This window comes from Stegodyphus dumicola, chromosome 1 (genome assembly GCF_044657685.1).
Source record: "Stegodyphus dumicola isolate Sdum_Otavi_A_Nest chromosome 1, ASM4465768v1".
Taxonomy (NCBI): Eukaryota; Metazoa; Arthropoda; class Arachnida; order Araneae; family Eresidae; genus Stegodyphus; species Stegodyphus dumicola.
Genome location: NC_140768.1, coordinates 245,835,343 through 245,860,343, shown reverse-complemented (window position 1 = coordinate 245,860,343; position 25,001 = coordinate 245,835,343). Strand labels below are relative to the sequence as shown.

The 25,001-nt window shown below is 31.5% G+C and overlaps 1 protein-coding gene across 4 annotated transcripts in view; it reads right to left on the bottom strand.

Moving 5' to 3' along the window:
- The window catches only part of LOC118184357 (venom protease-like), a 195,107-nt gene that overhangs the window by 4,136 nt on the left and 165,970 nt on the right, over positions 1–25,001 (bottom strand). For all 4 annotated transcript variants that reach the window (XM_035354012.2, XM_035354013.2, XM_035354014.2 and 1 more), the window contains 4 exons: positions 16,778–16,854; positions 12,711–12,826; positions 7,012–7,280; positions 1,668–1,807 (listed from right to left, as the gene is read on the bottom strand). In XM_035354012.2, the coding sequence (XP_035209903.1) occupies positions 1,668–1,807; positions 7,012–7,280; positions 12,711–12,826; positions 16,778–16,854 (602 nt within the window). The remainder of the gene's footprint in view (positions 1–1,667; positions 1,808–7,011; positions 7,281–12,710; positions 12,827–16,777; positions 16,855–25,001) is intronic.

Here is a 25,001-nt window from a genome sequence, read left to right as displayed (position 1 = left end):
CTTTAACACTGTTCACATTAATTAAGGTCTTAAACATGGCTGTGAATCAATACTGATAATGCTAAAAGTAGGTAAAGAATCCAGATGTGGAATTTTCTGAATTCGTAGGAAATTACTTTATGAAAGATCTACACAAAAGTTTGCTTTTCAAGTAGATTATATTGAGTTTAAATAAAAAAACGAGATTTGAATCTAATTAATTATAGGGAAAAATATTTAGACCAAATGGCAAATTAGTAAGGAACAGAAAATGTTTTCGAGTGAAAAATATGAATATTAAACGAGTGATAATTTTTATTACGATTCAGGCAGAAGTATGGAATTCATATTTCAAGGTAATACGGCAATTTAATCTCGATACAGTAACTAAATTTATACTTTGAGCTTAATTCTCAATAAGACAACATTTTGTATACCTATGCTTTAAACTAGAGCTTTTCAAACTATGGTATATTAAGTTCTTTTTGACAGTGCAATAATTTTCCCACGAAAGATTTAAATAAATGATCAAAATGAATATAAAATGGTGGTGGAATGTATAATTGTGCTCATTTTGATACATATATTGCTATGTGATGATACGTATTTTTGTTTCTTTGTTTTGTGGTACAAAATTTGAAAAGTTCGAGAACCTCTGTTTTAAACTATTAAGGAAAATAATTTGACTGCAGAGTAACAAGTTCTATGTTTAATGTGAGATAAGTCATAATTATGCAATCTTATATATAAGAACATCTGAAGAGTGATTGCAAGATTAACAATCTTGAATGTTAAACCCTTTGTGCAGGACAGCGAAACCTACAAAAATAGTCTTAATATCATATACTGAAAGAAGAAGAGAGTCCTGAAATGCAAGAATGTAAGATTTAAATAGCCACACTTTTTGACTTTTATTTCATGAGAAACAACTGAATTCCTGTTATCAACACCTTTCCCTAAGATACTATGCATGCAGATAACATGCATGCAGATAGATAGAGTCATAAAAAAGGCTGAACTTTATTTTAAACAATTTTATTCGAAAACTTTTTGCGGTAGCTGAACAATAAATCTTCTCTCTTAAATTAATAAGTATCGGTTATGAACTCCATTAACTGCCTTGAGGTGTTCTGTTTCCGTTCACTTATAATGGGTCATGTCTATTGTGACTATAGCAACTACAAAAAGCTGTCATTTGGCAACAGTTATTTGTGTTCCCTAAGTTCGTCGAAAGCTAGTTTGACGCAGTTACTTTTACGCGCACCACAACATATACTAGACTTTTTGTACAGTTAACATCTTCATTTGAACTGTCTGGTTAAAGGGGGGTCATCATCACAACTGAGTAAAAACTCATATAAAAATTATTTCTTCAGGCTCTATAGGGTACAGTAGAAACCTGAACAGATTTTAATTAGTTTGATATAAAAGTTAAGAAGACTGCTTTTCGATAAAGCATAATATAGGAATTTGGAATCATTTCCATCTTTTAAGATGACCTTGCGTTACTGCTTTTTTAAACCTTTAAAGACTCGAAGAAAGAATATTTATCTTTAATCATAAGTATTAAAGAACTATATTCGTATTTCAACGAACACAGCTCACATATAGGTATATGTAAGTGGCGTATTTCTCTAATCTTAACTAAAAATGCAGTAATAATATAAATTAAATTAAACTTGACATACCTGACAAGCATCTTTTCCTCCTTCATTATAACCAGCGCAAACGAAATTACTTGTAATAGGTTGATAATACCTCTGATCGCAATCTTTGTTGTCCCAAATAGGCATCGATACTTGCTGCATGGAGCCTGTGCCTCGAGTACCTGCAGTATAAGTATTCAATATTGCACGGTTAACAGTATGTAGAGCTACATGTTACAGAAATTGCTAATATTTCTAACAATAATTTAATCCATAAGAAGCACTTACATTTAATTTGGGAAGAGGATAATTTAAAAAGCATCCATTAGAGATGCAATCTACTAAGCTAAAGGAAACTGATGTAAGTACTGCAACAAGCATTAAAAATTAAGTCAGGTTTATTACATTTGTATTTATTGAAAATCCTCTTGGATATTAAGCCTATAGTACCCAAGTGGGTTTTCTAGAACCCATACACATGTATTATGTGTTAGAGAGAAATTATACATTGTTTAAAAAGAAGTACGCAATACAGAGTAGAAGAAACAGGAAAGCGAAAAATTTTGAAGCCCAAATCCGAACATAATTTTATAAATTTATAACATTAAAAAATATATTTTCCCGTTTTCACCTAGTGTAATAAAAATTAATAATAAAACCAGTAAGAAAATGTGAGAAAAGTGACCATAAACTTCGAACAAAGTTGAACATTATTAGTGCACTCTGAAAATATAGCATAAAACGTTGTAGAGACCAGTAAGAAGTTTTTACTGATTCTTAAGTAACCAGTTCTTACTGGTTATTTTTTTTTAAAGCAGGAGATTTGAAAAATGAGCAGTGCCCTCGTCGGAAGTCGAACCATGGACCTTTGGGATACGCGCCCAGCGTGCAGACCACTACACTACGAATGTATGATAAGAAGGCGTGACAAATACCTTATATACTCCCCCTTTTAATGGGCGACTAGGGTTTTTAGGTGACCCAATCGCCAAGTCTTGGGTGTGGAGAATCATCGTCCCTCCTCCTTTTAGTTCGAGCGCCAGTGTAGAGACATTAGGTTTTTTTCTATAGCAGGAGATGTGAAAAATTAGCAGTGTCCTCGCCGGGAATCGAACCACGGACCTCTGGAGTACGCGCCCAGCGTACAGACCATTACACTACGAAGGTATGCTAAGAAGACGGAAGAAATACCTTGTAACGTATTAAAATTCAGCCTTGATCGCAGCTTAAATTTTAAATTAACAGCAATACTAATCACAAGAGATCGCTTTAAAAAATACTTTTGAAATGCATTACATAAATTTTAAAATAGCTTAATGGTGAATACAGGATGTTTGCAATAAAATAAATGATCATTAAGTCTTTTAAAATCAATTTGCGTTTATCTTTTTTCGTGCATTAATTTCGAGATTCATACATATGTTCTCTTCCTTATCATCCTTTGAATAAGGTTTCTTTAACTAAATCCTTTGTAGAAGAATATTTATCGGCATAAGAATTTGCACTAGATGCTTCTCATTTTCGCTTTGCTAATGAGAAGTGAGAAATGCTAGTTTCGAACGAGGCACACGAAAAGTTCTGATCGAAATTTTCTTTTTAGTAAGTATTTAATACTGTCTGGTGTTCGTAAATGGCCGTATTAATTTTCATCTTTCTGGTACATGGAATATGAAAGAGAAAAATATACATATTTGTTTCCTAGCATGATACTTGTATATTTCCTCAAAAGAATTCAAGAGAAAAGTTCAGAAATTGTCTAAAACTTTATCGGTGCACTTCGAAAGTTTCTAACCTTTGCAAACTGCCCTGAAAATTTTCTTAACTCTTTGTGAATTCCCACAGCGAAATATTAAACATCTTTACCAACATTAGCCTAAATACTGTGCCTCGTTTTATGTTACTTTTAAATATCTGCCAGTTGCTAAACTGGACCTGACCACTTTTTTCCTCATAAATAATTAAATCTGTACCTTCACATTAATTTATTTCCCATCTTAGAATTTATTTTTTATTTCGGTAAGTTTTATTAGCTAAACCATCCAGAAAACATAAAAAAGGAATTTCTATCCGGACGATAAAATGGTCTCCCATTAAGGAATGAGGAGAATGAAGAGGTATATTAATTTTATTTTGAATAAATGATCTCAAGGTAAGAAATTACTATACGAACAAATAAAAGCAAGAAAAATAATAATAAAATTTAGTTCAAATATACTAAATATGTAGGTATTCTTTCATTTATTATGTTACTGGAATCAAGGCAGCAGATTATAATACCGATGGCAGATTTCAATATTACGTTCTTAATTATTATTTTAAGAATTTTAATTTAATTAAATTTGCACTGACGTGTGTCTCATACTTTTCAAATTGCTGTTTTAATATGTAAAAGACGTATGTTCTAAGAGTCGCGTCGGATGCTTTAAATGAAAAAGAAAATAAGTTACTGTAATACTAATTAAATTTTGAAAACTTTTATTTTTGTACTAATTATGTATTTGGTTGTTTATTTTAAGGAAACGTAAAAAAGTGTTATAATTATTCTCAAAATAAAGTGCTTGTTCGCAAATTCAAATTTTGTTCCAAGATTGCTAATTTATCCAGATATAATTCAGAAAAATTATTTCGTTGATAATGCTCTTGGTTTCTCCTTGAAAGACGCAAAGTATTATCTAGTTAATTTGTAAGATATACATTAATTTTTATAACAGTTATTTTAAGTTTATGACACTTTTCTATCTTTTCCAGCTTACAATTCCTCACCAAAGTGAGATTTTAGAATCGCGTTAAATGCAAACTAGAAGAAGAAAGTGTTTAGTCAAAGTTCCACTGACTTCGAGAGAGAAAGGATTCTTGATTAGCGCGCATTTGCCTTTTGGCTACTTCTGTCTAAACTGTTACTACGCTTGGCTGTATTACGTGCCTTTTGATAACTTCGATGGTTAAATTAATATTACGGGCTAATTAGTTTAGAATTATGTTAGCTTCGGCTAAACTTCAGGTAGTCATTAGTTAGTTCTTATTTCTTACATTTTGAGTATAAGCCCAAATGGAAGCTTTGCTGTACGCCTGAGAAAAGGAGCCAATTGTTAAATCTTTAGTATGAGCAAGTAAAGGGCAATTAACCCTTCTTGAGTTTACATTTCTGTTCTTGGACTTAAGCGATTATTCGCTTAGTAGTTCACTTGGTACTTCGACGTTACATTTGACAAGATCTCAAGTGAGGAACCCTAAAAATTATTAAACCGCTTATGCTTATCTTTTGATTTTCATTTGATTTCAGGATTAATAATCAAGTTTCTGCTTCATCGTCGAGTTCATTAAAATTCAAACTTATTCTCTGTCTTCTTAAATTATATATATATATATATATATACATATATATATATATATATATATATATATTTATATACTCATTTTAAAATTTTGCTACAGAAGGAAGAAGCGAGTCCTATTTGTATGCGAATTTACATTTCATACGAATTCATTCGTTTTGTAACAAAAAAGAGTGGAATTTTTTCTTATCCTAAGCACAGCAATTTGTTAGAATATCTTGGTATATGAAACTAGCTTCCGTGTCGAAAGATTATTAGTTTAAAAATTGAATGATAATAAAAATATTTTTGTTATTTTATGTCATTAGATGCAAGATCTTGCGGAAATATGAGGTGTCATACTAATACGTAATGCTAATGTTTTGCTTCAATGCTTCGTTTTACAAGCTTTCAAAATGATGTATTATTTTTGTTTTTATTAAGTTTAAATCAAACTAATGAGCCAAACTAGTTTATAAATTATCCAACAGAAAAAAGTGATTTTATTGCAAATAGTCCAGTGAGATATTATATAATATTTTCACTGCAGTTTCGTCTCTGCTAATCAAACTTAGTATTATTTTTAAATCAGGTAAAAAGGACACCTAAATTTGGCGTCAATTTTGAAAACAACGCTGTCAGTTTAAAGAACTACCAGACACAGGTGCTTTTTTACAGGAGCAAAAAATATTTTTTTTTTTTTTTTTTTCAAAAAATTCGAGGAGAGCAATCATTGTATATTGGAAACACTGCGTGGAGCAAATCGAAAACTACTGCAAGGCCATCTGTCAAAAAAATAGTAATAAATGTAAATAGTAATAAACTAGTAGTAATAAATGTAAATAATAATAATGTAAAATAGTAATAAACTTTCGCTGCTGAAGAAGAGGGACCTGTGTGTGAACACTTTAAAAATCTAGATAGTTTTACTAAAAATATGCTTCAAATTAAGCTTATATTGTGCCTTACTTCAAATTTTCAATCAGCGTATTTCTCTTCCAGTTTATATTTAGTATGTCTTAAGTTTCCTTTGTAAAACTTTTCTTTCATCCTTGATAGGAATATCTGTAATTTAAGATGATGAAACTTCAATTAAATTTATTTTCCTATTATAAGCTGCATCAGAGTTAATGAGCGAACAATTGTTTTTTATGGGATTATACATTTTTCTGACAGATAATTTATAAGGTGACCAAATTTGAACAGGATATTCGGCTTAAAATTCAGGATAGACTTCAGAGAAACTATTGCCCAAACCCTCCAAGCGTCTAAGGCTTTGTGCTCCAAATCTTAAATTTCCCCAAAAGGCCATGAGTTAGTGGTATTGTTTTGAATATAGCTTCAAAATGACCTTCCCACTTTGTACCTTCACTTTTTTCTTCTAATATATATACATACCAAGGCCATGAGTTTGTGTTATTTTCTTGATTATAATTTCAAAATGACTCTCCCGCTTCACTCTTTTCCTTCCGATATATATGTATACAAGAAACTAATTAGTAAAATTAAATTAAATAATTCTCTTTCCTCATTGCTGCAAGGAATGAAAATGCTCATGCCTATATGGATGACGAAACAAGAATTGAGTAATTGAGGAGTACTTCTGTCTCCTGCCTGCTCAACAATTATTCACTTAATGCAAATGAATTTAATTAAAAATTTTTAAAAAAAAATTTTTAAGATAAAAGTTTTAGATTATTATACATTTTTTCGTGCATTTAGATGCTTGCACTTAATTTATTTATGCATCCTGAATTTGAATTATATTGCAACTTAGTTCGCAGCAATAATTAATCATTTTATTTGTTTACAATTGAATTTTCATAATTTAAAAGTTTAATTAGCTTTATATGAATGAGACAATGATATTGTATTTGTTATATAGATATATACATACATATATATATATATATTCTCTTAATATCCTGGACACATTTCAGGCTGCATGTTTGTGTATTTAAAATGTACCAATTTAAGTGACAAAAACTTTTGAATATATATATAGCTTGACCAACCGAAGAGTTAAAAATAGAAGTATAAAAAACAAAATGATTAAAAGCAATGACACTGACCGTAATTCATTGCTCCCCAACCGACAACAGTCGCCATTACTCCTACCATGGACTTCATCGATTTACTGGGCAAGCATACTGGCTGTATATAATCTGTAAATTTAACTGGCCGTGATAATTTTACTAGACCTATATCATTGTAAAATCCATTTCTTTGGAACTGAGGATGAGGTTTTAAAGATGCCACTCCATATTCTTGAATGCCTTTCCCATCCGAATTCAGCAAGTGATGCTCTCCTAGCCGTACAACCATTTGACGAGGATTGTACCTGTTGAAAAATGAATAGTTATTAGATATTAATGATTTTATTTTTGGATTGCTTGTTATAACAGAAAACTGACAGGTTGCAAATAGGTTAGGATTGTCTGATGAAGTCAGATATGAGGAGCCTATGCTGAATTAAATCCTCTAACAGGTTAAATGTTTGACGTTGAGATACAAAAATCATCTTGGTGTTAATATACAGAAAAACAAAGAAAACAGAAAGAAACAAAAGTACCGTATTTGACGGCATATAAGACGCCCTTTTTTTCCTATACTTGGTCTCAAAAAAGTTACCTTCGTCTTATACGTGAAAAACACAGTCTTATACGTGAAGGTAATTGCACTCAATAATTGTTTATTTGGCTTTTACGAAACGTGAGAACTAAAAGAAACCACGCTATTGAAACTTTTTTCCTTGTGTGTGGCCGTCTGAATAAGGGTGCGTCTTATATGCCGTCAAATACGGTATATACAACATTAAGAGAGATATGCTTTCGTGTTTATGTTGAAATCAGAGGAATTAAGATATACCCATATTTTTATCCACTTATAACAATCAGTCAGAATGTGAAATTCACTTCTGCTTTATACAATTTTATACATTTCCAAGGTTTTACGCTATATATATGTAATAATTTAAAAACGCTTAGATGAAAACCAGTGGAACCTTTAACAGCTTAGATACTGCGACTTGATGACCGAGAAGACTGTAGTGGCTTGAAGGTGGCTGAGTGGAAAGCATGATGACGCAATTTAGCACAACGTATCTTGAAGAATCACAATCTTAATTTTTTTTACGTATATCAAATTCTCCTTTTGCAGACAGATCTTTCCTAATTATACTTGAATGAAATGAATTACATTTTGAAGTACGACATCAACGAAGCAAGTAGGCAGCAGCAGCATGGATGCAAAGCGTCTTGCCAGCAACAGAGCTTATACGAGAAAGGGAGAGTATCATAGAACTTCAGAGAAAGAAGGTTGGGAAACAGAAAAGTTTCAGTTCAGAGTTTTGGTTTATAATTAATTTGATTGGACAAGAGGTATCTGCATTAAAACGTTACGTAGCGGAAAAGTTTCAGTTTAGAGTTTTGGTTAACAATTAATTTGATTGGACAAGAGGTATCTGCATTAAAATGTTACGTAAGTTAGAAAAACCTGGAACCCGTGAGAAGAGATGAATTTAGGGGCAGATTACCAAATTTAGAATGTTAATTTTGAGGTTGCCAATTATTTTTTGAAACAGCTATCATATTTAGTTATATATTATATGTTTTATTTTATTTTTTATTTCATTTGGGGACTTTATCTCTGTCTTAAGTCTAAACTGCGTCATTCAAATTAATGCGATCTTACATAACCCTTAATGCAGATACAGGGTTCATAGCCACATTTAGTTAAAAAATAAGTTATAAAATTAGTTAAAAAATTAGTTTTAGTTAAAAAAAATAAGCACCTATAAGCACTTTTCAAGCACATTTTAAGGAAAAAATAAGCACCTGTCTAATTATATTATACACAACTGCATAACCTTAAAAGAAAAATTAGACTTGTAATTTAAAATATGAGCAATGCAATATTTATTAAGAGAATGAGCATTACCTCAACAATGGAAAACAATTAACTTTTTTTTAAATTTTAAATGACAGTTCAATTTACAGAATTAGTTTACAATGAGAGGGAAAAAAACTATGCAGAACTAAACTATATTACAAAATTTAATGATGATATTTCAGTTGAAAATATAGAAAATAAATAATAATAAGCCATATTAATTGTATTCATTTGGCACCTAATAATAAATACAATTTATTTTTCCACTCATATTAATATTTAAATAATTTAACTTAAATCAAATTTCTGAACATTTTCTAAATTTTCATTTCATAACAGTTTTCCCTTAACATATATCCCAAGCAAAGTAATTTAAGTAAAAAAGAGGCACATTTCTGAAATCAGAAGACGGGAAATTGCTTCATTCAGTCATCCTTTAACAGTAAAAGCTTAACTAACCAGCATACTCGGAAATTCCCGAATTTTCCGGATAGTAACTGGAAAAAGAGGAGTGGGGGAGATTGTAGCCGTTCCTTAGATTTAAATTTAGGCTAAATAAATGATTTTGACATTTGATATGTGCATCATATAAAAACCAATGGAACTGAGAAATATTCTGCTTAGAAAGCACAGTAAAATTCTTTTAAGTGTTCATAAACAAATCTCAGACTGAACATCAAAATTAATTATCAATGCAAAAAAATACCGCAAACGTTATTGCGCAATACGTGCATTACGCAACTGGAATCAACACCTGTCGGTATTCGGAGAAAGAAAAACTAAATAAAGGAAAAGAAAGACTTACTAATCTGGGGTGTTTCTGATTCTAATTTTCAACAGACTGTATTAAATTTCCGGAATAGAATCAATCTTCGCTTGGGTTGGGTAGACCGCAAAAACTTTTAGTCCTATTCAATCCAGGTTGGACAGTGACCAAAAAAAAAAAAAAAAAAAAAAGTCCGCTGCTTCAATATTAGAGATTTTGCGGAGAAATTCCCAACCTGTATAATGTATTGGCTGGTATTGGTAAGTACTGTATAATGTATTGGCAAAGAAAATGAAATTATTTTGACTATTCGATTACTTTCCTTTTATTTAAGCCATTCCGAATATTATTCCTTAGAAAGCTAATCTGTGTAAAAACACACCCATTTTTGGAAGTTTATCTATACTTCAGCAGTTACTGCAATTATATTATTATAAATATTCATAAATATGCTCATAATATAAGCATAAGGATCATAATAAACACGAATATGAACTGACCACGCACCACGCGGAACGAGAATGCAAATTTATTAAAATCTTGATAGAAATTCAAACGTATATAGTATTTGGGTGGGACGAAAAGAATACCGAATGTCCGGAATTTTCTACGTTTTCGAAATTCTTTGGCCAATAGAACGACGTGCACCTGTCTGTACTCTCGCGCGCACCATAGGTTACATTAATGCAGAGGAAGGGGGGAAAAGCAATTTTCGGGAGTATGATTCACCATCTGACGTTGCATATAAGGAAAAAAAGTTGTTTATTTAGTTTCAGCTTTGGTACGGGGGAAAAAATGCGCGTTCATTAAAAACAAAGGATTAAAAAAAGCACTAAAAACAAAAAAAGGGCTTTAAAGAAAAAGTAAGCACCTATAAGGGCCTTTACTTACATTTTATTTTCAAATATAAGGACTTATAAGCACTTGTAAGGACCGCTACGAACCCTGAGATATTTTTTGCCCAATCAAAGTAATTTGTAAACCAAAATCGTTTTTGTCTCCCTCCCTTTTTCCTCTGAAGTACTGCGACACTCTTTCTCTTTTCGCTTAAGCTTTCCTCCTGCTAATACGTTCTGCAATCATCTATATTCGCTTTTGTCTCTATTGTATCAAAATTGCTCTGAAAATAGGTATGACTGGAGTGCTAAGTGAATTGCGGTTACAAATGAGAAATAAAATTAATGTAGAATTTAATCCGGCTTGACTGTTTATTCTTCAAAATGGATGAACGCTCTAAGCATCAAGTATCTACGCCATTAATATTTCTCTTCCACGTCGTAGTGTTCCTACATCAGTGCCTCCAAAATTGTTCTGTTATTATATTCTTCGGCCAGTTTTAATTATGAAGAAATCTACACGGGGTTGTTATTCTGTGTTCATAGTGAATCACTGGAAAAGTCCTGTTTCACCGAAAATTTTAATGCAAGTGTGTGCCGCATTCATAATCAAATCACTCATGCCGTGTCATCGAATTGCAGTTTTATTACATATACATGTATTCAACTGTACTTTGTATACAATGAAATATATAGCTGTAGATAAATAGCTCTCTTAGGCATTGTTTCGTTACATCTCATCATGGAGAAAAGAAAGCATTCCTTTTGTTTCAGCCCAAAACAAATCTTTATGGATAGTTTCTTTTGTAAGAAGAAGACTAGAACAATGATGCTGGTTTTTTGTTTAATTTATAATTTTTCTAATTAATAATTTTTTTCTAAATAGTTTGCACCCACTGAAATGGTCTGAAAACAAGTGAAACTTCGAAGACTCGATAAAGCGCATGCCTCATTCATTGAGAGGTTAGGCAAATTATCACATGTTATCTGCAGTTGTAAGAGGCATTGTAGATGAGTATTTCCTGTAAGCGTAAAAATAATTTCCTTTTGCCAGAGCCTACAGCTCATCGCAGATTTTCGATTGCAGCCTCTGCAGCTGCAGATCCACTGGACTCCTTACGCTCACAATCGTTCATCTTCATTAATGCTTACAGTGGATCCATACTATCGACAGTAAACCATCAGTGACTAGAAGAGACCTTAGGGTCGTTGATGAGCGAGTTCGTTAATGTTCACAGCGGTTACCGAGATACGATGCCATATTATCATGAAGACGCGTAGTAGTATTAGGGTATCCTCACATGAAATAGGAAGTGTGATATATATATATATATATATATATATATATAATGAAATTTCTAAGTAAACGCAACTATGAGTAATTTAAAAAGTCGAAAACTTGCGCTAAAGCCAATAGCTACTTTAAAGTTAACGTATTAATATAAAAGAATATATAAATTTTGATTTTACTTTTGATTTTGAAATTAACGATTTAATATAAAAGAATGCATAAATTTTGTTTTTGATTTTGATTTTGAGTTCGATTATAATAGAATTTTTAAATCTAAAATAATATATTCATTTTACTTTTGATTTTGAAATTAAGGTTTTAATATAAAAGAATATATAAATTTTGTTTTTACTTTTGATTTTGAGTTTGATTATAAAAGAAAGTTTTAGTCTAAATTAATATATTCATTTATGCATTTTTCTATTAATGTCTTCTTTCGTATATATTAATTTATACAATTATCAACAGTGTTTTATATTTTTAATTTTTTTTACAATAGTTTGAGAGCGTTGGGGGATATTTTTTGTAAAAGAAGGATCTCGTCTAATCCAGTTCTTAACGAATACCTTAAATTAAGAAGAATTTTTTACTCATTTTTATTTTAGATTTTGTTTATGATAAAAAATATTTTAGCTTAAGTAGACTATTATCTTTCTAATAATTGAGAATTGTTCGTAGCTGATGATCTAACTCTAACAAAATAACTAATTTGATCCTTATTTGAAAAAAGAAAAACTGAAACACTCTCACTTAATTTGGTAGTAGATTGACTTGTTCCCCTTGACACCTCAGTTAATCTGCAATCAATGACAAAGCTACATTTTCAGTACTTTGGATTTTGATTTTAATATTTGGAATATTTACGGTTGAAGGATTTTTGATTACTTTACTTCAAAAGAAACGCACCTCTTATGAATCATAATACTTTAATGATAAGTTACGAATTCTGAAAAAATAATCTTTCAATAAAGAGGAAAAGGTACTCACTTGTAGCCCCTTCTGTCTGATAAACAATGTGCTGCTGTCAAAATATACATACTATTTATTAAGGAACCCCCACACCAAAATTCTTTTCCCCGAGCAGTGATAATGAAGAGAGCAGCCTAAGGGAAAAAGTAAAAACATATTTTTTTCAGGAAAAATATAATCAAATGCGCATTTTTTCTATTTGCCAATAACAAAAATCTAAAATTTTGGTTAATCAAGATTTTTGGTTATGGAAACACTAAAGAAAATTCGATGGAAACAGTTCTTAATGCATATATATATATATATATATATATATGTGTGTGTGTGCTCTAGTTGAAACATATATTAAATTAAATGTTGAATCCTAAATTCAGATTACAAAAGAAATTCAAGGTGATGTAAATTCGTAAGAACAATGGCAGATTTATTTTTCAAAATTGCTGTTTTCCAATCCCTATATTCCAACTTTGCTGCCTAATATATTACGTCATCGCTATCAAATTAAAAAAAATGTTTGAAAATGGTTGCACAATGCACAAGTTAACCAAATATATTTTAGACATATAGCTATTTTAGCTGTCAGTTGCTGAAAAGGCACTCTGATTATGTATTTTTAAATAGCAGTCCACTTACCGTTTTACTTCAGATATCTACTCAATCGAATTTAGGAGCAAGAAATTCAAATTATTCATTCCCAGGTTAAAATAATCTATTGATTATACTATTTCTTGAGAGGTATTCAGTAGCTGAAACACACCATTCTTTTACTAGGATAAGGAAAGGAATGGTTCTCTTGTTTAGAAGAAGGCAGGATGTGAATGAACACAGATGAAGTGATCACAAAAATGGAACTCTAATTAATTATAGCAATTAAAGCAGCTATTTATTCAAGATTCTTGTGAATAATAGTACTTTGGCTCACATTGAAATCCCTATGTCCCTGTGCCCTGATACCTGGTAGAAAAATGATACTAAGCATTTTCGTGTATAATGTAAAATAGCAAAATGAACTCAAGCGATTCATGATTAATAGAGATAAAATGGCTATGCATGTGGCTTTTTTAAGAGTACAGCATGCCTAACAGAATAATAGTCTAACTGAAGTATTTAGTAATCGACGAAGAAATGAAAGAAACACATGTCAACTTAGATAGACCGCAAGAAGTTCAAGGAAGAGAAGCATCTCAAAAGCAAAAATGCAAACCATGATTGCGCTAGTAGAAAACATTTTATGCTAAGTTGTTTTAATTCTTCCCTGATCCTTCAACGTCAGTCTGATGTGCAGTAAAGTTGATGCATATCCCAGAATAAAAGTCTTTGCAGTAGAATAATTAAGGGAACAATTGATAAAAAATAAATAAAAGTTTGACAAAAAAGGAATATTTATATATTTTAACCCGCTCAGTGCCGCTCCCGAGTTAACTCCGGCTTACTAAGTTAAAACGCGGCACTGAACAGGTTAATAGATATCTACTAGGATACAAATTAATAAAAAAATTGTTAAAAACTGTCGTGGTATTAACGTGGACGAAATGTCCACCATAAAATGTGTTAAATTACCGACATTCAAAGTAATTAAGAGCAGCGTTAATTTTTTAGCAGTGTTCTGCTTTAGAAACCTGCAGACAGACGCATATTGCAAATTGCTTTTTTGTATATATTTTATTCAATGTCCCCTGCATTTCTGTATACTGAAAAGAAATAATACTTTTTTAAGTTTAAAAATACATAATAATTATCATATGTAAGTAAATAAATTACTTGTGATTAAGTAAACTCGTGAAACATTACCTGCAGACCGTTTTTGACTTAAAGACTAATAACACAGTAAAGCGAAATACTCTGCTTTTGAGCAGGACTAGACAAAGACAGTCTAGTCTTTAAAATTAAGAGATTTTTGCAACAATAATTTTAAATTAAGAAATTTTTGAAACCAAGAGAAAAGAAAAACCAAGAACAGTACTTGGAGTTACTGAGCAGACGCACTGGTTATTGATGTAGTGACGGAAATATAGCACCTGGTTACTCCAGTACAACGCCAGAATTAATTAGTATGCAGCTGTAGAGATCCGATTTGAAGATAACAGTATCGAGCGCTGGATTCAATTATTTTATTTTCCGGATATATTCCGGGTAACTATAATTGTTTTTATCGGCTGAAGAAGGCAATTTTTAGCATGCCTTACCCTGATGTAAGTTTTTAAAAAAAATTCTAAAAAATTTAAGAGGAGACTAAAAATATAAAATACATGCCAGTTAGAATATTGCTAGAGCAATAAAAATGTTGCTTTCATTTCATTATTGTCTTAATATTGCATTTTATTCTCTTTTTGTTACTAGAGCAATGAGAATGCCATATAACCTATGACCTAGGTCAACCTTGAATGAATTTTAACTCAGTGAAAATATGCAAACTGTTCTAATACGAATGACATTAAATGTTTCATACCTTGAAATTGTGGTTATGACCAAGTAAACTAGTGTAAATCTTAACATAATTGCTGAAGCTTTTCTTAACATTTCTAACTCGGTAGAAAATCGGTCCTTTATCCATGGGACAGAAGCCGGAATAATCATGACCAGAAACAATGCAATTTATCACGATGGACAGGAAATGTTCAGCAGAAAATGTAGTTAATCAAGCTTTCAGATACCGCCATTGATTTTATTCTGTACGAAAAGGATATATATCTTCGGAAAGCATTACCTCTTAAGTTTTGAGAACTGCTTTACAAACAGGTGATTTATACTTTGATGAATCTCTGCCGCCTGCTGGTTGAATAGAGCCAGATTCAGTGAAGTTCATGTGATATTCTTCGAGTTATACTGCTATGTATTCTGATTTGAAGAATAATGTAAATCTGACTGAAGAGTATCTAAAGCAAGTCAGAAGTTTTTACTTGCATTTAGCAGAAGAATCCAGACAAGTATGCGTCTTCAGGAAACTGAATGACACAAATAAGCTTGATCAGTGCATAATCACTGATCATGCTATATGTGGTTGTGGTACATGTTATATGTGGTCACTTAAACAAATATTATTCTTATTTTGGATTGTGTGATTCATGAAAAGAAGGGTGAACTACGGCAGTCAATAATATATTTCAGTCTGCAATGTTTGTCAATAGCTGCGGTGCAGGGATCTTATACTCACAGTACATTCTGATACTTATATTCTAAGTTATTCGCATTTTATTTAAGGTATTTTGGGATCAATATTATCTTGAAATACTAGGACTTGACTAGTATTCTTGCCGGCCTTACAACAGACAGGTTGGATAAGACATCAGAACCACAGCATTCCTCTGCCGATGTGTTTCGTAGTGAATCTGGTTGCACTGAATTTTTCATTATTTTCCACGATAAGACGAAAGCATTTCATTTGGAAGGACATCCATCAAAATATTCATTTTCTTACAAAGTGTCTTAATTTTTTATCTATCGATGAAGTAATCATTCGTAATCATTTATCTAATTATTTATCTATTGATGAATTGATTTGTGTTTAGTGCAAAACGAAAGGAAGTTTCTCCCTCCCACAATTTTCATTCTCGAGCATAGGATTTATTTAGCAGATAAATCAGTGTACTGTTAGTGTGCGTTGAAAAGTTGTTTCAATAAAAACTGCCATTAATCGTAAAACAGATGCTATTAATTCTTAAAAGAATCAAAATGTTAAAAAAAAATAAGTAATAAGATGATTTAATATTTGTAGCAGTCACAGTAAGTATTAACAAATGATTTGAAATATGGCGTCTGATCAAAGTTCACTTGCAGATGAAATCTCTTAAGTGTTTCAAAAGCAAGTGCAAAATATTATGTAGCTTATTTAATGATAGCCTTGTTTGTTTCAGGTTATTTTTATCAGATGTTAACTGAGCGAGCCTTGTTGTGCGTCCCTGAATGAATGCTGTATAAGTAACCTCAAATTAGTTAGTTATCAGATGTTATTATGAATCTCAGCTGAAGCGACGAAAGGTTTGTCTGTGGACAGTTAAAATGTTAATAAGGTCTAGATATATTTTTGTAATATAATTCATGATTTTAGGGCCTTGTATGAAATTTAATAATTAAGTCTCACTTACCATCCACGGCCATTGTCCTGGATAACTTTCATGACCTCCAACAACCCTAGCGTTCCTTCCCCCTATACCACAAGTACCTGTTTAAGAAAAGATTAAGTGCAATTGAAGCGAAGTTAGAATTATTTTTTAAAATATTTTTACATCAATTTTACTTATACAAGATGAAGTAGTTACGGTTATCTACTTTTAAAGCAGGATAACATATTTATTATATACAGCAATAAATACAACAGGACCCGATTAGGTAAGTCAGAGTCTAATATTTACAAGAAAGGTCTCATTTCTTCATAATAGCGTCCTGCAAATGTTCACAAGTTAATGCAATAAATAAAGCTTATTTACCCTCCTTGGTTGCTGCTAAAGTAAAGTCGCAGAAGACTGTAGGATTACGGACAGCATCTTAAGGAGCGGACAGGGAATGTCAGATGGGTACAAAATAAATATATACTAAAACTATAAATATTCAGGCTAATTGGGACCACAGCCAATTTGGATAATCAGGCAATTCTAGCAAATAAACTACTCTCAAAATCTCAATAACAACATTGTATTTAGCGTACATATATTAAATAGTAATATAGTGAAATGTTAATTTCGTTCTCCTGATGAGGAGGGACCTTTAGCTGCCCTCGAAATCGATTGAGTGTTTTAATATATGTACGGTAAATACAAGGTTGTTATTGCGATTTTGATTGTCACATTAACTTGTTTCTCTTCTTTTCTAATTAAACTACTGTTTTCTTTCGACTAAATTCATATTTTCTAATTATAGTGCAAGGAGATTTACTTTCCGTTTACTACATATTTGTATTTCAATAAAAATTGCCCAGTTAAAAAGACAGCAATTTCTTTTGTAAAACAAAATATAGAAGGTTTGCTGATAAAATTATATAATGAAATTATATTCAGTACTTTTTAACATACCACCCAGGTCTCTGTAAATTTCGTTTTCTGATAAAATATGAAATTGTGTTTACTTTATTCGCCTTATAGTTTTGTTGGAGAATCGTGCGTAAATGATTAAAGAAAAAAATGCACTACAAAGCCTCGAATAATTAAGTCTTTTCTATCTTAATATAGTGCAATGTTTTTTTATTTACATTATGTAACTGATAATTTCTTGATTAACGTTTTTAATGCTACATATTTGTTAAATATTCTGAGCCAAATTTTAGGTAGCACGAATGCGTCTAAGTTAATTTTATAGTTCAAAAGCATATAGATTTAGTTATAACAAAGAAATATATAGATATATATTAATTCACTCGTACGAAAATAATATTTTTTCTCTTACGCTATTTAAATCAACAAGACGTAAATAAACTAACAAATATTTTAAATTAACTTAATCTAGAAATGACTGGCAGTCCGGATAACTGAAGTGCCGGATATCTAAATTCCTAAATTTGCGTCGCATCCCTAAATGGGATAGCAGAGTAAAATGTTGGAATGACAAAAATTTAAAGAACATGAAATACATGAATTTGAAAAAAACATCAGTAGCAGTTCTATCGCTATCTTTGATTTATGGTATTTTCTATTCAGAACAATTATAAAATCGTAGTACTGTCCAAACTGAGCTGTAAATTATATTTACATATTGAAAAATACCAATAAGCGTATTATAATAGAGAGGTCGCATTACAGTTTCAGCATATAAGTTATTTCATTATCAAAACATGCCGCAAACGTAAAAAGTACTAAATGTTCTGATTCAGACAGGCGTGCCGAGAACAATGTCGGTATCACTACGACTAGTGTAGTCAGTTTCTCAGTATAGTCAGCTATTTCTATTTCATCGCGATAAGTGTAAGAAAAATATATTATTGCATTTTATTGTTTTACTCGACTGAGGTTGGTATTTACTTTAATAATCATTATTAATTTTGAATAATTATAAGAGATCTTATTTTATTTATTCTTAATTTATTTGAATAATTATTGTGAAAGATCTCATTTTATTTATATTTTAGGAAAAAATTATTTTTACCCATGGATAAATGAGTTTAAATAACAATATAATGACGCATATGGCAGCGTTATAAAATTTCTTTAAACAGGATCTAATAATCAAACTTTGTTTAATTTTTTGCTTAATTTAATTAAGTAATCTGTTTGTTTAATTTGCAATAACGTTTTGGCTATGGAGAATGTGAAACCATCAAAAACTAAGAAGGCATTTTGAATCCAAGCATCCTTTGTACGTCAACAAACTAAAAGATTATTTCGAATGACTGTTAAAATTTTCAAATGACCAAAAACAATATTTGAGAAATTTAGGACTGTTAACAAAGACTGTTTACTTGCACCATTCGACGTTTCAGATCTGATTGCTAAAAACAAAAAGCCGCGTACCGTTGGAGAAGATCTTGAATTACATGCTGCTATTAAACTGGTAGAAATATTTTTCGGAAGTGAATATGGCAATGGAATTTGGTAAATTCCTTTGTCAAAAGCACTGTCACAAGTAGAACTTCTGAAATTAGCAAAACTAATTCGAGCAACTTAGTATTACACTTAAAGAAAGCCCAAAATTTACAATTTTGTCGGAAGAAACATCTGATATTTCAAAAATAGCTCAATTCAATTGGTAGTATATGGCAAACATATTTATAAAGAAAATTTCGATGACGAATTGTCATTTTGTCGTTCTTTGGAAGAACATATTACAGAGGAAGACAAATATAGTAAAGATGACGAATTTTTCAAACTGAATTTTTAAATGGAATAATTACATTGGAGTATGCACAGACGGTACAAAAGTGTTGACAGATCAAATATTGTTAAACTGTATGTCGAAAACGTTTCGTTAATGTCAGAATTTTAAATAAATAGCTGCTTTAGCAACATTTTTGTTTCATTTTAGGATAACTGACACACGGTATGTTATTGCCAAATTAATTTTTATATTGATATTGAGAAAAAGTTGTTATATTAAATTAAATTTAAATCAAGACTCTGTAAATATGCATATTAACCAGAAGTGTTAAAATATTTCGTTTTCTGGTTTGGGAAAAAAATTACGAATTGATTGTTGCTTGGAAAAAATGAACTGATTTCATTTATATTGAAATTATTTTCAGCATTTTCTTTTCAGGTGTACATAAATTCTAAGAAAATAGTACCCAAAATAAATTTTAACGCACAAGTGATCGATCTTTCTTTCATTATATAATAAAGAGTCTTTTAGCAAGAATTTAAAGTTAGGCGAAACAATGTATACATAAGTTTCTTTCTGGAGTTCCCCGTTGTTTATGTATATAACTATGCTAAGACCTTATTCTTGAAATCCTACAGCTGTCACAGGGCATTCTTCAGAGTAGTACGGGGTTCTGTGCGTATATTAATCCAGTTCTTTCTGATTTAGAGTTTTGATTTTAATCTGATATTATATATTTTAGTATTCGATAAAATTTATAGTGTCAGATAATAATCTGATACTATGTATTTCAATATTTTTGTTTTAATCTGATATCTCGCTAATAGATCTAACATTTATGAATATCATTTAAAATTTTTGCTGCAAAGTTTTAAGGCTCAGAAATAATAGACAACACGTATGATTACAAAACCTAAGCAGCCATGAGAATACAGAGAATACACTTACAGAGGAATTTGTTATATACATTTCTGCACTGAGTTAAGCAGGTGCCTGATCATGTCCTGAAGCAGATGAGCCCACTCATGTTGGACATTATGCTTGCTGCATATCATAAATACAGCGGCATGGGGGACACAGAAATTTCAACTTTTATCTCACGTCTCAGTGGTGTACAATTCAACAGAGTAGAGAAACATGACGTGAGCAATTCTAGGCTATTTTATGTTTGTGTAGTTAGACGTTATCTTGCTTAGTTAGATATCTATTCTGAATTCCCTGTCAAAAATGGAAATATGTGAGTTGTTAGGATCATAGTCACAGGCCATTGAGTTGTTAATATCTCATTTACTAATACGAAAGAAGATTGGTTGTCACAGACCATGGCTTTCCAGATCATAATCCCTGCAGTGGCGAATTGTGCCATTGATCAGAAGGCTTCCACATCTAGGCACGGTCATTTGTCTCCAAAACAAAGTGGCACTCATCATAAAGCGCCACATATTGCCTTTGAACATCTTCCTATTATGCAAATACCGATTTCTCTATTTCCAATAAAGTGTCGGAAATAGGCTGTTAATTTGTTCAACAGATGGCAGAACTTATTGTTACGTAGAAAAAATTAATTATTAAAATTACTTTTTTCATTTATTTTTTAAGCTAACTAACTTCTTGTTCTGGTGCCACGACATAAAAAAACTCAACTAAAACTAAAAACTAAGTACTTACTACTCTCGGAATCAAAATCTTAACACCTTAAAATCAAAGAAATCAAAGAAAAATATCCTCCCTGATGTTTTGTTAGAATCAAAGATAATGTATCAAAACAAAATGCGAAATGCACTTCAGCAACCAAATCACCAATCTGCTATGTCTCACAAAAAATAAAACTAATTCAGATCTAAAACCTAAAACACATAAATATCGACACCAGAGAAGGATCGCTCTCTAAAACCCAAAATCTGAATATTCTCATGAGAAACAATATTCAGTTGATGCTTAATTAGTTGATATAACCACAATAAATCTGGCAATTGTTCGAGACAGTCACGGTTTGCTATTTCATCGCTGTCCAAAAAACAAGTCTGAAGACTCTTGCAGTCAGAAACAATGTTCAATCGATACATACAGTGGCACAAACAATTGAGGATACACCTTACTTTTACTTGACAAATCCGAATTTCAATCGAAATAACATATTAACTAGAAGTGCAAACGTACTTTTATTCTTAGACATAACAAAAGGTTTAATTAACAGTAAAAATAAATAAAAATCAACGACAAAATTCTAAAATAAAAATTTTCAGAGGCATTTCAAATATACATAAGCAGATTTTTACCTCAAAAAATTGAGGATACGCCAATGAAATTTTTGTTTAACTACAACTAGATTTTTTTCCTGCTTGCTACTATCATAATCTAAGTTTGGGCAATTGTATCTTAAACTTTTTCGACTGTTATTTTTGTCTTTTGATGTTGGTTATGTGAATTTAAAGTAGCAATTTTGAATGAAAAATGGCTCTTCGGAGAGAGACCAGTATTGATGTAAAAAAAATTATATTAAGGTTATTTAAGAAAGGAAAATCTTATCGTGAAATAGCTGAAATTGTCGGTAGAAGCCACTCGTGTGTACAGAAAATCATTAGAAAATTTGAAAGCGATGGATTAATTGAAAATAAAAGTGGAAGAGGAAGGAAAAGTATTCTGAGTGATGTAGCCAAAAGGAAAATTTTGAAAGATATCAAGATTGATCCTAAACTAAGTGCAGTCAAACTAGCTGAAGAAACTTCTCGAATAATGTGCAGAAGTGTAAGTGCTGAAATTGTGAGAAATGTGATTAGACAGGCTGGATATAGCAGTCGAGTAGCTAGAAAGAAACCATTTATAAGCTTACAAAATCAGAAAAAGCGTTTGGAATTTGCAAAAACTCGTCAATTGAAGACAGATAACTTTTGGAAGAAAGTTATATTTAGTGATGAAAGTAAATTCAACATTTTTGGAAGTGATGGTCGTCGTACCGTTTGGAGAAAGCCGAACACCGCTTTGGATCCAAAAAATTTATGTCCTACAGTTAAACATGGTGGTGGCTCCGTCATGGTTTGGGGTTGTATGGCTTCAAATGGGGTAGGAAATTTAGTTTTTATAGATGGCATAATGGATCATAAGCTTTATATAGTAGATATAATCCACAACAATCCTAAAAATGTGCAAAAAAATTGGGTTTAGATGGAAATTTTATATTCCAACACGACAACGACCCCAAACACACGACCCAAAATGTCAAAATGTGGTGTCTTTTTCATTGTAAACAGCAACTGAAAATACCACCACAGTTCCCTGACATCAATGTCATAGAAAATTTGTGGGCCACACTCGAAATAGCAGTCCGAAAACACCAAATTAGGAACAAAGCCCATTTAAGCAAGTGTTACAAGAAGAATGGGATAAAATATCTCCAGATACCACAAAAAAATTGATCGAATCAGTACCAAAACGTTTGGAGGACATCATAAAAGCCAAAGGACATGCAACCAAATATTGACACTGTCTTTGTATGTGATATATAACAAAAATATCATTGGTGTATCCTTAATTTTTTGAGGCAAAGATCTGGTTATGTTTATTTCAAATACTAGTGAAATTTTTAATTTTAGATATTTTTTTGTTCATTTTCGTTATTTTTACTGTAACTTAACCCTTTTGTTACGTGTGAAAATAAAAACGCGTTTCCTCTTCTAGTTAATGTGTTATTTCCATTGAAAGTTGGATTTATCAAGTGAAAGTAAGGTGTATCCTCAATTGTTTGAGTGACTGAAATAGTTGATAAAACCACAGTCAATTCGAGACACTCAGGTTGGCAAACAGACAACTGGAGACAGCAGACCACAGAAGACATCAGGAGATGACGACTTCCCTCTTTCGATAGATTCCAAAGTAAACTGGAACTTCAGCGCGAGCAATTCAGACTCCTCCACAAGTGGAAAACGTCAGAGACATGTTTCTCAAACAAAAGTTGCCGGTCAGGGAAAACGTTGGACCTAGCCCCAAATCTTCCGTCAATTTTTGCCGAAGTATATCCGAAGGGAGCCCGCGACGAGCTCGGACCGGTCCACGCAGCCAGTACCTCGGAGATATACAATATTAACCGTAACCGCGGTCGCCCACAAAGGGTCGCCGGGTTACGCTCTATTCAGAAGTCGATCAAAACTAGACCAAATCTCACCGAAAAAATCTTTTTCGTCCTACCGTTCAACGGCTTAAGAAAGCTCGGTAGATGCTCACAACGTAAATGTCTCTAATTCCCTATTGGCTCAAACATTAATAAAAATAAATTTAGCCAATCTTAAGCAAAACTTGGACCCTCTCTGGCCAACTAGAACATAGGCGATAAAAAGCCTCTAGAATTCGAAGTAATTCAGAACTCTCTACATGATGACAGACCCTTTCTTTCCCACGCAACAGAGGAATGTTTTCAATCGTAATTCAGTTAAACTTGCGACATCAGTAGGTAATAAATACGTCACCCTGTTCTCTACTTCAGAAAGGCCGAAATACTTTCTCCCCTCCACATCCCAAACATGTGGTCAACCCCGCGAAAAGAGGAAAAAGCAACTGTGCAGTCCGACCCCTGACCCCCACAAGAAGCCAACTCGTGAGAAACGGGAATACACCCGCATCGTTTTAACTGTAACACATTTTCAGGCAAACTTAAAAGAGCTTGCCGTAATTGAACGAAAAGTTTGCACAATACTAAATATTATACATTAATTCCTAAATACGAACATTACAAATTTATTGTTTACAGTAAAATAATATATTTACTAAGAATACCTTATGCACAGTAAAATAATATGTAATAATTGTACACAACAAAATAATACATAACAATTTTCCATAACAAATTCGGATTTGTTATGTATTAATTGTTATTATTTTCAAGTTTTAAGTTATGTACTCTTATTCAGCTTTGCTCAGTAATCAGTCTTAAGTTATTAATTTTTGCTTTAATTTGGTTAAAGTTGGTTGTAAGTTTAAAATGTAACTTTTGTAAACTTTAAATTTAAGTTTGGTTGCTTTAAAAGTTTTCTTAAGTTGAAGTTGTTTAACTTTATTTGTGTTTAGGGACATAAGTTTTACTTGGTTTTTGTACTTGTTTGTTTCTGACCCTTAAGGTTGTTTAACATTTAACTTTAATTATTTTGAAGTTTTGCTGCTGCCCTTTTGGTGTGCTAATTTTAATTTTTATAAAGGTAATTTAATTTATTTACTCCTCTTTCTATTAAAGTTTCTCGAATTCATATTTTCTGACATGGTAAAGTCAATCAATTATAAAAGAAACTCAATCTTGAAAATGAATACGTATACTTATTTCTTCTGAAGAAAGAACTTATAATGTGTATATTTCAGTAATTTAACTTGATATTTAAATAATAGTTTAATTTTTACAGTACTTAATCTCGCCTGTGTACAAAACAGTGCTGTGCAGTTGGGACACGAGACGGAGAGCAGCTGAAAAGGAGAATGGCAACTCAACTGAACAGCTTGAAGAGTAGCAGCGGCGGTCTGAATTTCGAAAATATGCTGTAAGAATCTTAAGTTTTACTAACGTTTATTTTATTTTAAAAC